The sequence below is a fragment of the Pelecanus crispus genome, chromosome Z (genome assembly GCF_030463565.1).
Source record: "Pelecanus crispus isolate bPelCri1 chromosome Z, bPelCri1.pri, whole genome shotgun sequence".
NCBI lineage: Eukaryota > Metazoa > Chordata > Aves > Pelecaniformes > Pelecanidae > Pelecanus > Pelecanus crispus.
Window position 1 is genome coordinate 63,946,052 of NC_134676.1, and position 13,759 is coordinate 63,959,810.

General features: G+C 43.3%; 1 protein-coding gene across 2 annotated transcripts; it reads left to right on the forward strand.

Moving 5' to 3' along the window:
* Positions 1 to 6,002: 6,002 nt before the first annotated feature.
* SRP19 (signal recognition particle 19) lies at positions 6,003 to 13,327 on the forward strand. Of its 2 annotated transcripts, XM_075726179.1 has the most exons (5): positions 6,003 to 6,065; positions 7,719 to 7,794; positions 8,811 to 8,882; positions 10,081 to 10,192; positions 11,237 to 13,327. In XM_075726179.1, exons 1-5 carry the CDS (start codon positions 6,022 to 6,024, stop codon positions 11,368 to 11,370), a joined length of 438 nt encoding a protein of 145 aa, XP_075582294.1. In that variant the 5' UTR covers positions 6,003 to 6,021; the 3' UTR covers positions 11,371 to 13,327. The 2 variants fall into 2 exon arrangements, with proteins under 2 accessions (XP_075582294.1, XP_075582295.1); XM_075726180.1 differs by lacking the exon at positions 8,811 to 8,882.
* Positions 13,328 to 13,759: the final 432 nt, after the last annotated feature.

Genomic DNA, 13,759 nt, shown 5'->3' on the forward strand with positions numbered 1-13,759 from the left:
GCAATCTTGAAATTCTGCTGCAGACATACACGAGTCCTGTCCTTACCTGCAATTACACCTCTTTATATTGCTTTAAAGCATTTCAAAGCTGTCAGGGTTTGATTGCTTCGTTGTTCAATTTCTGATGTCAGGGATAGCAGGTATTTAGGAAGTGCACGCAGCTACAAAGTGCCTGAGCTAGTGTGCTTTGTGACCTACTTCTCTCTCTGAATTCCTCAGGCTAGAAATATGCAGAATTCAAGTTTGAAATGTATTTCTTATGGCACTAGAACAAATGCAGTGACTGGATGCATATACTTGATGAAGTCATTATACAGTGATGATGGGGATTAAATGGACAAGTCTGTACCCAGTGCTTCATTTTAGGCATGTGAGTTTCAAGATATTGTGAATTCTAGCACCAAAAAATGAGATTGGTATGTAATAGTAGCATCTGCAGTAAAAAAGACATGCTTCCCCTGTTGTAGTCAGTCATGTATGCCATATGATTGAATCTGTAACTCCACAAACTCCATTTCCAACAATTTTTAAATGATTTTTTTCTATGTGAAAAGGATGTAGAAAATAATTTTTGTCATTGCCACAAATACTGATACAGGCTATGTAGCTTTTGTTCTGTCACAGTAAGTTTAAATACTGTTCTAAAAGAGAAGCCATTAATATGTTGGTATTAAAAAGCTGTATGAATTCAAAGGAAAAAAATAACATGCAGCTGTCAAATATAACAACATTCAACAAATATACAAAAGCTTTCTCAGTGTCCTGATTTAAGTGGACTGACTGAGACCAATCTTAATATGCAATGGTGGTACTGTGCCACTCACAAACTGCAGCTGTGTTCGATGCCTTCTTCAATGTAATGTCAGAGCAGTGCTTCTCAAGCTAATGTCCAATGGCAGCCCATTATGCACCAGTAATTGCTTTACAAAATAATTGAGAAACTAAAAATGTTGCAGAAATCTAAGGGGGGGGGGGGTTGGGTGGAACTAGTGTGAAGAAGTAAATTTTAATATTTGTTCATTAAGTTTTAGCCTATTTTTTAGTTAATTGTACATGAAGCTGTGGTAATACCAAATAAATATTTCTTAGCATTTTTTCCTAAAAGCGTTAGATTGTTCTTCAATTTAAAATCTGCTAGAGCACTGTCCTTCAGAGATATATGTGTACACCCTTTTGGTGGGTTCAAGTTGTGTGTCCCAGAAGGAAAGGGCTATGCATATTATTTGACAAAACCAAATGGCAATAAGCTTAATTTGTAACGTGTTTTAGTGATGACCATATTTCATGCAATGGTCAGATCATAAGTATGCCCTGCATACTGCATCCCTGCACGGAGACACAGCGAATATAATGAAAACTAGTCTGTCTACAGTTCACATTGTATGTGCAGGCATGGATGATTAAATGGCATAAAACAGTTGTTGAAGCCTTTTTTAGCTTTAAGACCACCTTCTCCCCAGTCATAGGGACAGGGACCACAGCTCAATGTTTGGGAAGCACAACCCCACCACAGCGGGATCCAGTTGCCATGCAGGGGGCATGCAGGTGAAATGCTTGTAGGCCAAGGCTACAGAGGCTGCTGACCTGCCCGCCTCCCTCCTTCCCTCCCCTACAGCCTACCTCTGTCTTGCTGAACGCAGGTGACAACAGTGGACAGACAGATCAAGCTTCTGCCACTGTGGTTGATGCACTGAAAACCTGGACAAGAGGACAACAACTCCCAAGGTAATGGCAGCTCTAACACTTTTTAGGGGGAGATTTGAAAGAAAAACACTGTGCAAAGAAAGAACAACATACGAACTCCATTAGCAAGCTAGTGTTAACAAGATGAGAAAATTTTGTTGTTAAGCAACAAAAAATATCTAAATAATTACTTGTAATGGATTACCTCTTAGAGAGGTACACTTAACTCTGTATCAGCCAGCTTGATCGTAATTGGGAGATAACCCTCCAAAAATCTGTCTTTAGCACTGGACAACTATTGCATCAAAAGCTTCCTTTGTAACTCGACACATCTCGCTTACTTTTTTTTAGCTGAGGAGCTTGTTGAGTCACATTTGTGAGGCACTGCCAAATTGCTGCCTTGCTAACAGGCAGATGCAATCACATTTTTGACAATGTACAGCGTATTCACTTCTGACATAATAAGAGCAAAGACAGGAAGACAACAAAAATTCCCATCATTCAAAAGACTGAATACACAAATAACTTGTTAATCAGTGCCAAATGCCACTCCGATTCTTTCTGAAGCTTCTCCATAACTCTTAACTCTTCCAAGTTTTCATGAACTGTACTTGTAGTTCTTCCCTGGGAATACTGCTGCGTTGCACTAGGTCTCAGCATCCTCCTCTTCACTATTTCATCATTGGGAGCTGACTGTTTTGGTGGAGCAGAAAAAAAAAAATACAAGAACATGGATAAATATTGAATAAATACCTTCAGTTCTTTGTCCTGGTACATAACTGCTGCATGGCGTTTAGCTGGTGAGTGTAACAGTGCACAAAATGTGTCCTGTGAAATTCACACAGTGACTGAATGGTTGAGGCTGGCAGGGACCTCTGGATGTCCAACCCCCATGCTCATGCAGGGTCACCTACAGCCAGGTGCCCAGGACCATGTCCAGATGGCTTTTGAATATCTCCAAGGAGGGAGACTCCACCACCTGCCTGGGCAACCTGTGCCAGTGCTCGGTCACCCTCACAGGGAAAAGGTGTTTCCTGATGTTCAGAGGCAACCTCCTGTGTTTCAGTGCGTGCCCATTGCCTCTGATCCTGGCACTGGGCACCACTGAGAAGAGCGTGGGTCTGTCCTCTTTGCACCCTGCCTTCAGGTATGTATATACATTAATGAGATCCCCATGAGCCTTCTCTTCTGCAGGCTGGACAGTCCCAGCTCTCTCAGCTTTTCCTCCTAGGAGAGGAGCTCCAGGCCCTTCATCATCTTGGTGGCCCTTCGTGGGATTCTCCCCATTGTGTCCATGTCTGTCTTGTACTGGGGAGCCCAGCACTCCAGGTGTGTGAGTAGAGGGGATCACCGCCCCTGACCTTGTGGTGGTGCATCCCCCCCCAACCTTTTCTCTCTTCAACTACTTCACGACCTCGAATTCCTGCCAGACTGCGACCTTGTGTAGTGAGGTCTTAATTGCACCAGAAACTCCTACATGGTCAAAGCAGAGAGCGGCCTTGTCCTTATCAGAAAGTCTCACATGGTTGAAGTGGGGAGTGAGAACAATCAGTTACGCCTGACAGCCTTGAAACAGAGCAGTAATTACTGCCCCAGATTGTGGCTCGGATAGAGATGTACAGTGACTAAAGTAAATCATCTCACGATCCTATAAACAGCAGTCCTAAGTGAGGCCCTTTGAGCTCTCCTGGTCTGCAGCGGGCTGCACCAGCACCTCCCTCTGAGCGGGATGCCTCTCAGAGCTAGCAGATTCTGAAAGTTTGCTAAAATCAGAGGTCCGCTGCCAAAGACCAACAGTGGAGCCTGGGCTGAAACCCTTCACTCTTTGAGGCTCAACCCTCACCTGTTGAGAAATGCCAAGACATTCGACATGAGTATTTCACTGAACTTGAGGGGAATTTTCAACAGGCATACCATATATATATATATATTTGTATTCATGTCTGTGTGTATGCATGTGTGAATCAGTTTAAGTAGTCTGTAGATGTATGACTTAATTACCAAGTGAGTCTTATACTGCTGCATTATCCTTACTCCTATAAACCAGTGACCAAGTATGAGACTAAGACTGGACCTAGCCGCACCCAGATTCCTCTCTGAAAAGGAGTTTAGAAAGCAAGGGGGTCTATTCTGAACCTCGTGACTCAGCAGGAGGGTCCTCCTTATCCCCTGCATACACAATCTCTCTGTGAATCATTCCAACTCAGTGTAGCTTAATTTTCCTTTATGCACTTTGATGTAGTAATAGAGTGAACCGGTTATCGTAAAAGCTGGTTGCAAGAACTCTCTAAGACTCGTTTTTGGAGTTTTAGAAAGCAGGCATTCTTTATTATGGCGCCAGGTGCACAGGGGATACTTCCACCTAATGTACACACCAAGTTACTTGACTATAAAGATTATATACAATTTAAGATACACGTATTTATTACATTTCCAAGAAATTATTAGCATATTCATGTTATTTCTTGGAACTCATTAACATATGTAAATGTCCTTCACTCATGTGTACTTATGTCTGTTGATGGTCTTTCAGGGTCCTCTGGTGCTCGTCGGTAGTCTTCCTCACTGTGTTCGCTGGTTGAACTCAGGGTTTTGGGCATGCTCAGTTCATTTTTGGCTTGGTTACACAATTCTACTGATACAAAACTAGCTTATTCTAGTACATCCTCCTTATCTATTCTACTCAAGGATACAATGTCCCATGAATTCCCTTTTGTCTAATCTTATAGCAAGCTCTAAGGCCATCTACCCATAAAGTATTTGAAACATTCCAGATTTGGCTATGTTGTTGCACAGGAGGTGAATCATTTGCTTTTCTCAAGCTTGCTATCAAACATTGTCATCTTTGAATCTGTAACTAAGTTGCTGTTTTGATCAATTTTGTCCAATCACTTTGTTAATCACTGATGACTGAGTGCTATTAAAATATCACAATCAAATCCTGCGATTTGCCACAACTAACTTCTAAACTGCTACTAAATCAAAGTGTGTAAAGTCATTCATTCACGATAAATTAACGTCATCAGCAGGATTCACAAACCTGCATTTGTGACAGACCTGCTGGCAACCCTCCTCCTAATGCACCCAAGATACCATTAATCTCCTTTGCAGCAAGGGCACATTGCTGGCCCGTGTTCAACTCAGTGTCCACCAGGACCCCAGAGCCTTTCCTGCCAAGCTGCTTTCCAGCTGGGCAACCCCCAACATGTACTGGTGCCTGGGGTTGCTCCTCCCCAGGTGCAGGACCTTGCACTTCTCCTTGTTGAACTGCACGAGGTTCCTGTCAGCCCATTTCTCCAGCCTGTCCAGGCCTCTCTGGCTGGCAGCACGACCCTCCCGTGTATTGGCCCCTCCTCCCATTTTGGAGTCATCAGCAAACTTGCTGAGGATGCACTCCGCCCCACCATCCAGATCATTAATGAAAATATTCAACAGAATTGGGCCCAGTCTTGACCCCTGGGGCGCACTGCTAGTTACTGGCCTCCAACTAGACTTTGTGCCCCTGATCACCACCCTCTGGGCTCATCTTTTATTAGCGCTTGCCCTCCATTCAGGGTACGTATCATCTCTGCTGCACTCTCCTACAGCCGGTAAGGCTGCATGCTTCACACGCGTGGCAGGCAGAGCTGGTGGCAGCTGCCAGACCTCCTGCCGTTTTCTCTCTGCCACATACTACACCAGCCATGGAACAGGAACAGCACTCCCTAGCATGCAGTGTCACCTTCTGGTCATTTGTGACTTATCAGAGGCATCAGTCGACCGGTCAGCTTGAACCGCATCTTGGCTTGCTCCTCACGTTCCAGGTTTCTCCGAGTTTGTGGGCGCAGCAAAGGCGGGCGGTACGGCCTGTGCCCTCCGGCATGCAGCGAGCTACCACACCGCTTTGCCAGTGCTGGATCATTCTCGCTTAACGCTTCCGGTACTGACCGAGGAGATTCTGCCTTCGAGGGCCCGGGCCCCGCCGGCCTGCCCGGGGGCCTCCTCGGGGGCCTGCCCGGGGGCCTCCTCGGGGGCCTGCCCGGGTCCCTGCCCAGGGTCCTGCCCGGGGGCCTCCTCGGGGGCCTGCCCGGGTCCCTGCCCAGGGTCCTGCCCGGGGGCCTCCTCGGGGGCCTGCCTGGGCCCCCGTTCGGCCCCATCAGCGCATGCGCGGCGGAGGCCGCGCGCGCCCCGGCGGCGAGAACGTGGCGCCTCCTTACAGGGTGATGCGCTTTAGAGACAGCACCACCGGCCAATGGGATTGCCGAACCTGGCGGGCGGGGCGGGACTTCCTGGCGAAGGGGCAGAGGGGTGAGGCAGCGGCAGGTGGGCGGCGGTAGCGGCGCCGGTGCTGCCGCTGTTATGGCGGGTGCCGCCGCCGCCGCGTCTCCGGCTGATAAGGAGAGGTAACGTGGGCCGTGCCCTCCGAGCCAGCGGTGTGCCCAGCTGCCGCCCTCATGTCGGAGGCTGCCGGCACCCTTCCTTGGGGCGGGGCGCGGCCGGGGTCGCGTTAGGGCCGCAGCCGGCGGTGAGGGGGCGGGCGGGCGGCTGGCTGCGTGAGGTCCCGGCGCCGGGCTGGTGGCGGAGGGGTGTGCCGGCTCGGGACGGCGGGAGCTGGGTCAGGGCTGCAGCTCTAGGAACGTTTCCAAGTACGTGCGATAGTATTACAGTAACGCGTCATGTAACATGGCCGCACGCTGAATTTGATGCAGTTGGCATGCTGAGTTTCCCCCGAAGAGTCATCGTAGCGGTGAGTTGGGGTCGGATCCCAGAGGCAGCCGTCAGGTTTGCAGTCTGCCCGCAGTGCAGCGAGGCGAGGGACCAGCAGTGTCGGCTGCATCCGTGACTGACGGCAGCGGCGGTTTGTGTTGTACCGGGGAAGGTTATTGCCAATGCGTATGTTGAAGTAGGAGGTTAAGGTTTGGCAGTTTCTGATTCTGGAGTGCTTGATGCTATGCTATCCTGCCATTTTTTTTTAATGTGTCGTGTCATTTAAAGCTCAGAAAAGGTAAACTGAGCAAGAGATGGTGCTGGTGGTCAGTGTGGTATGTTGATGGTTGTGAATGTCCATACCAAGACTGAAGAGTTCTTGCCCAAAACTCTGCCATTTATGCAAAAGTACCAGCTGGCTCATAAAGAGGACTGTAGCTAATAGGAAAGAATGCCAGTGAAAAGGTATTTAGGAGAAGAAGAGTAATAAGAGTTGAGATGACTGAGGCTAGTTTTAGAGGCAGCAAGAGATGTTTCCTCAGATGCAGTAAGGATCAGTGATCCTCGTCAGTCTCTAACTGACTGAACATTAGCCTGCTCCAGATAGATTATTTGTTCACTTTCTGCTTCCCTATTTTCTTATGCTGTCTTACCTTCTCATTCAGATGTAAACATTCCTCAGCTTCTCCTTGTAGGCCTCAGCTAGTTGGTTTTTTATTGTCTATTAAGAAGTATGTTACTCTTGTCCCCTGTATGTGCTTCACAGGTTTAAATCTACTGAGAAACCTTAAGCAAGTTTCAAAGCATAGTTTTTCAGAGGCTTTATAACTTACCCAAAGTTGGGTTGTTCTGTGTGTGAGTAGGAGCAGAAAAAACCCCCGACCAAATCCACAGCAACCCTCCCCTCCCACTCCTCCTTCTTGCTTCTATCAAGAACTTAGCAATTAGTGTACTACAACCTTTTCAGGAAACATTCTTTAATTCTTTACAGGGAAATGTGTATGTTTTCTTCTAGGTTTCAGGGGTTTAAGAAGTGGGCCAAAACATTCTCTTTCAACCTTCTTCTCAAGCTAAACAGCACCATCCTTTTTGCACGCTGTGCCCCAAAAAGTGGTGTCCTGCAAGGAACATTTCAGCCAAATGGTCATGCAGTGTCCTGGTTAACTGACAGTGGGGTTTTGCAATGTCTTACTAAGTGGTCTAGGGAAAACAAATGGTTGTTCTAAGCTGCTGTGGGAACTTTTATGTTGTAGCCATGAGACTTATTTTTTTGTTTTACTAGGAAAATACTGCATGAACAATTAAGGAGTTGGTATTGGTTACTTAAACTCACTGTTTTTTCTTTTTAGATTCATCTGCATTTATCCAGCATATTTGAATAACAAGAAGACAATAGCAGAAGGAAGAAGGATACCTATAGACAAAGTAATTTTGTGGGTGGCAGGGAAATATGGTGTTTTGTTTTGCTATGCAGTAGTGTGTAGAGAGTTGGAAAATCTTCCGTATCCTCCGTGACAAGTAGCTCAATAACTGGAAATTAGAGTGTATTTGAAGATAACCCAGTGTCAGCATGTGAATTTGGTAGAAGAGCACTGGGTTTAAGTGTCTGCTTTCATGTGAGCAGCACCTTTGCCTAGCAGGTGAAGTATTGAGAAACTTAATGCACTCAACCTCCTACATAAGTAGTTTGCCAAATTTGAAAGTGATGCAGAAAAGAATAGCTAGATAACAATTGTTTGCTTGGTGACTAACTATATATTCCTACATTCTGTGCCCTGTCCCCTTTGCTGCTGTCAAAGATAGAACTTACAATACATGTGGCATATAGGCTTAGTAGTTGTTGTTGCTTCTAGTCTGTCTAGAAATATTTTTTCATCATCTCACTCCTTTATAATATTTCTAACAGCAGTCCTGGGAATATAAAGGGCTTTTCTCACTGCTTAGACTTGGATTTTTTTTTTCTGATAATAGTGAAAAATAAAATCTTTCTTGAGTATGCAAGTTGCCAATCAGAGATCTATGTGTGAGAGGAATCTGCTGCCCTGTGCTTAGAAAGTTTCTATTCTTTTCTCCTTCAGTCCTTGCTATAAGCTTGCTGTTGCTGATTCATGGCTTTTGGGGTTTTTTAAAATGTAATAAATGTTATTTCATTTCAATTATTTTTCCTAAGCAATTCTTTCACTTGCTCCCATCATAATTAATTCTGTCTCGTCTGTTTCCCATTTTACTGATGTCTTATCTCTTCTTTTTTTTTTTTTTTAAAAGTTTTCTAGACCGTAGGAGCACTCACAGATGACTTCTACAGTAGATTTGTCATTATTTGAAGTACCTTCTCTTTCCCTATCTGCTTGTTCTAGTTATAGAGTGGGAAACTGTTAACTATTGCTGTACAGGTAGTTGATAATTGAAAAATAATTATCTGTAACACATTGTTTCAACAGGCTGTTGAAAATCCCACGTCTACGGAAATACAAGATGTATGTGCAGCAGTTGGATTCAACGTGCTATTAGAGGTAATTTAAAAAAAAAAACAAACCCACAATCACTACAAACTTGGTATGTATCTCTGTTCTTCATTCATTGTATCTTTTCTTACAGACAGAATAAATTACAATTGAGAGGTTTTTGTAATCAGCCAAAATATCTGCTTGCTTTGAGTAATAAGTGACCAAAATGATCAAGTAAATGTTGGAAAAATGTATGCAAGGCAGGAATAAGCCAGATCTCTGAGACAGTGCCACTTTTTAAGCTTATAAAAAGATTACATTTATTTAACTCTACTTCTGAGAAGACTATCCTAGATACTTAAAAGTGTGTCAGAATAAAAGCTAATTTTGCAAGCTGCAACTCTGCAAATTAAGCTTTTAAAAACCTTATTTTTAATGAAAGGTGATTACCTTTTGGAGTGACTGTTTGGTAGGAATAGGATTCTGATGCTTGAAATCTTTAGGGTCCTTTGGAGTGATGTTTTAGCTAGAGAATGTTAATGTTTTTATTACAATACCTGTTTGGTCTTTAAATAGTTTAAGTTGGTTCCTTTATTGTTAGGGAATGAGTCTGGGTTTCTAGAGGGGTAACTTTTCTCAGTTCATTTTCTGAAGTAATTATTAATTTAAAATACTGTTGAATTTTCTGTCGCTTCTTTACTAAAGAATTTAGGTCCTCATCTAAGAGTGTGACTGGTATCCAAAAACCAGTACAATATCACTTGGCTTTTCAGAAGAAGTCAAATATATTCCTGTTAGTGCACACCAGCCTGTGAAATAGCCAGTAACAGTAAGAAACCGGTAACTCTTTAACAAAAATGAAGGCTATGAGTATCCAAAAGCAGCGGGCCTCAGACTGTGACTTACTGACATGCTGTCTCTAGGTGTCCAGAAGGGTTTGTGGCTGTGGAGATCAAACAAAAAAACCTCTTGTCTCTACAGTCCAGACTGGTGGGGAGAGTAGGACAGTGCCTGTAGCAGGTCACTCACTAGATTGTTCCGTACCAGTAGTTGGTTGCAGCAGTGCTTCTGAAAAAGCGATACCGTAGCTTTGGGTACTACTGCAGTGGCTAAATGGTGGGTGACACTGTTGGAGAGCTATGGTTATGGTCTGCATCTGTTCGGAAGAATTCCAGGCTGCTATGACTTTGATCAATTGCCCGACAAATTTTGCAGAAAATTATTCTAGTACTTATCATAAGAAGTGTCTCCTTGTGTATGACAGAAAAATAAGATGTATCCCAGAGAATGGAACAGAGACGTGCAGTACAGAGGTAGAGTACGAATCCAGCTCAAACAAGATGATGGCAACCCATGTTTACCTCAGTTTCCGACACGTGAGTAGAGTACCTGGGTTAGGCACTTTACCTGTTAACTGAAACAGAAAGACTTTGTGTATTTTGTTAGGTTACCAGCTTGTTTAATTAGTTTTACAAATTTTACAACTTTACTTTAAATCTGTTTGCCTGTATAAGTCAACCAAATCAAGCCGGTGTGTGAGCATTGAGTGGAGTTTGTGAAATGCTGTTGTCTTTAATCCTGCTGTTTCTTCAGCACATGAGTTGGAGGCGGTTGTGAATAGTGTTGTGTGATTACTATGTTGAACACAGCAGCCATTCAGTTTTGGCTTACTGTTTTGTTGACAGTGAAAACAGAGGTTTTGGTATTAAAATGGCTAAATTCCACCTTTTTCTTAGGTTATGTACATCAGCTAGGCATCAGTATGGGTGCCAAATTGATAAAATACAATACTGACTTCAGTTTTCTGCTGGCCATTTTCATATATTAACAATGGAGCAGATCCCTTTGACTAATTAACAAGAATAGTTCATCTTGAATGACAAGTACTTTAGTCTTTTGCATTTTTCCTGACGAGTAGTCAGTGTGTAAAAGGAAGCAAATATATATCTGAAGAAGCATGTATCTTAAAGACCAAGAAGAATGCTGAATCCAGAGTAGTGTAAGAGTGCTGTTGGTCAGGAGACAATTTAAAACCATATTGCCGCTGGAAGACAGCGGTGCCTTTTTAAAAATGTCTGTAGCTTTTGTCTGGTCATTGTGTCCCAGGTATTTTAGGCCATTAAAAGGTGAAGGGAAAGAGTAACAGGAAGGATGTAGATACTTTGAAGATTGTTAGGTTATGTGCCAGTTCCAGTGTGCTGTGACATTTATCAGTCCTCCACTTCTTTAAAATTAAAAAAAAAAAAAGGTTGATATGAGTTTTTCACAAACTTCTAGCTGTGCAGAGGAAGGAAGCAGAACTCCTACGCTTTATATCTAGTTTAACAGAAATCTAAAACGGGGCTGAAGTTTCGAACTTGAAAATGATGGAAATGTTCTTAATATAGTAGTCATGCATTGATCTCTCCCTGTATTTTTAGGTAAATCAGTGATGCTGTATGCTGCAGAAACTATTCCCAAACTGAAGACAAGAACCCAAAAGATGGGAGGGAGTGATCAAAGTCTTCAGCAAGGAGAGGGAGGCAAGAAAGGTAAAGGGAAGAAAAAGAAATGAGCTTACATCTAGAATAATTGTTACATCACATAGCTGTACATACGACAAATATGGATGGACACATTACTTGCTGCAACTTTGAAGTGAAAGATACAAGCAAGAAATAAACAGGTGAAACTGAATAGAACTGCCTGCTTTTCTTGGAACTGGAATGCATGTAGCTGCCTCGCATCTGTGTAACTATAAATCTGTCTTTATACACAACCTGCTAGTCTGAAGCTAGCATCTACTTTTAAAAAGTGGAATAACGTAAGCAAATGGAGTGGGTGGGGAATTATTGTTTCCAGAAGAAATATGCAGCTTTTGATAAATAAATAAATATTCTTATGCAGACTAGATACCTGAAAACTGGTTGCCTTAGTAAACCATTTATCTATGCTAGTGAAGTGATTGTCTTAATTCTGGAGAGTCTGTCGCTAACAGAAAAATGTAAATCAATGAAGTTAAAGGCTCTGTAAACTTCCCTTGCTAATAATATTTCATAACTGTCAAGTGTACTAATAAAGGTGATGTGTTAATTTTAAAAAAATGTAATTTTATAGAATACTTTTTCCAGAAGTGTTACTTTTTCCTCCACAGCCTGTTGTAAAGAAGTCAGTGACATATATTCTAAGGATAATATTGTAAAGTTTTAAGATAATTTAAAAAAAAAAGCTCACTTTTGTGTCTTGTATAATATGGGATACTATATTATCCTATTTTGGGTTGTTGTTTGAGAGCTTGGGAAACGTAGCTTTATTTTCTACCTGTCACAATACTATTTCAGATGTCCGAGGCTTGCAGTATCTGGTAACTTAAAATATTTTTGGTTTTTATGTAGTCCACAGACAGGGACAGAAAGTTATTTGGAGAAGATGAGTTGGTCAGAACAGCTGTCCAGTAGCAAAGCTCCTTCGAAGTAGTTAAGAAATGTACTGTGCAAGTTAAACAAGGGATAATTTAGCGTAAGAACACTGAAAAAGAAGCAGCAGTACCTGTTGTGAGTTTAAAAATAGAAATGCTTTATGAGTTTTCTAATCCTTACTATATGAAAATTAAGTCAGTTGAATGCTTTCACAGATGGCTACTGGAAGCAAGTTATCAGATGATTTTTGATAAATACCTCATGTTGCAATATTGTCTTCCAAACTTTGTCTTGTTTGTCTATCAGGTATGCTATTCTGTGGCATCACCTTTTTCCCGTTTTTAAAGATAAACGGCATTCGAAGTGTATCTAGATATTTAATGACTATACGAAAGTAATGAAACCTGGTAAAGTTCTTGATGATATCCCTGCTCAAGTTACTTGTGCTTGTAGTTTGAGTTTTCTTATATTCTTTTATTTCTTGTTCCACTCAACTGCATCTTTTTGAAGTAGATGGTGAGTTATCAGTGGCCCTTGGAAGTCGATGCCGGTAGGTACCAGTAGTGCAACTACATAGAGCTCCCAACTTGTGAATAGTTGTATTTCCTGTCTGTAACACTTGGTGAGTGTGGTTCTTGTGCTGCGTTGTTTAAAGAAGGAGGGGGATACGTCCTCTTTCTTGCTGCAGTTGTACCACATCCAATAGCTGCTGTGACAAAGTTCCTCGGGGCAAGCCCCATACTAGTGTGGGAGTAGCATTATGTAAGCTCTCTTTAAAATAGAATGGCTTAGGAGAAGAAATCCTGTGTTCTAAGGCTGTAATTGACCTTGGTTGTATACAAATGTCTTTGGTTTTTTTCTGCTGATGTAACAGTTTGCACAAGCTACCTTTTGAGTGTCTGGCCTTGAAAACACACCTAAATTTTGAGAAGTTAGTTAAATGGTATCTCTGTGAGTTGATGGTGTGCCATGGGGTAGAAACAGCGGGAACAGGTGCTGTCTGAAAGCTTTGGGTCGAGATAAGGACAGGGAGATGACTCACCATTTACTGCCATGGGCAAAACAGACTCAACTTGGGCAAAAAATTTATTGCCAATCAAAACTGAGTAGCGTAATGAGAAATAAAACCAAATCTTAAAACACCTTCCCGCCACCCCTCCCTTCTTCCCAGGTTCAACTGCACTCCCAATTTTCTCTACCTCCTTCCCCCAAGCAGTGCAGGGGGACAGGGAATAGGGGTTGCAGTCAGTTCATCACACGTTGTCTCTGCTGCTTCTTCCTCCTCAGGGGAGGACTCATCACACTCTTCCCCTGCTCCAGCATGGGGTCCTGCCCATGGGAGACAGTCCTCCACGAACTTCTCCAGTGTGAGTCCTTCCCACAGGCTGCAGTTCTTCATGAACTGCCCCAGCGTGGGTCCCCCACGGGGTCACAAGTCCTGCCGGAAAACCTGCTCCAACTTGGGCTCCTCTCTCCATGGGTCCATAGGTCCTGCCAGGAGCCTGCTCCAGTGTGGGCTTCCCATGGGGTCACAGCCTTCTTGGG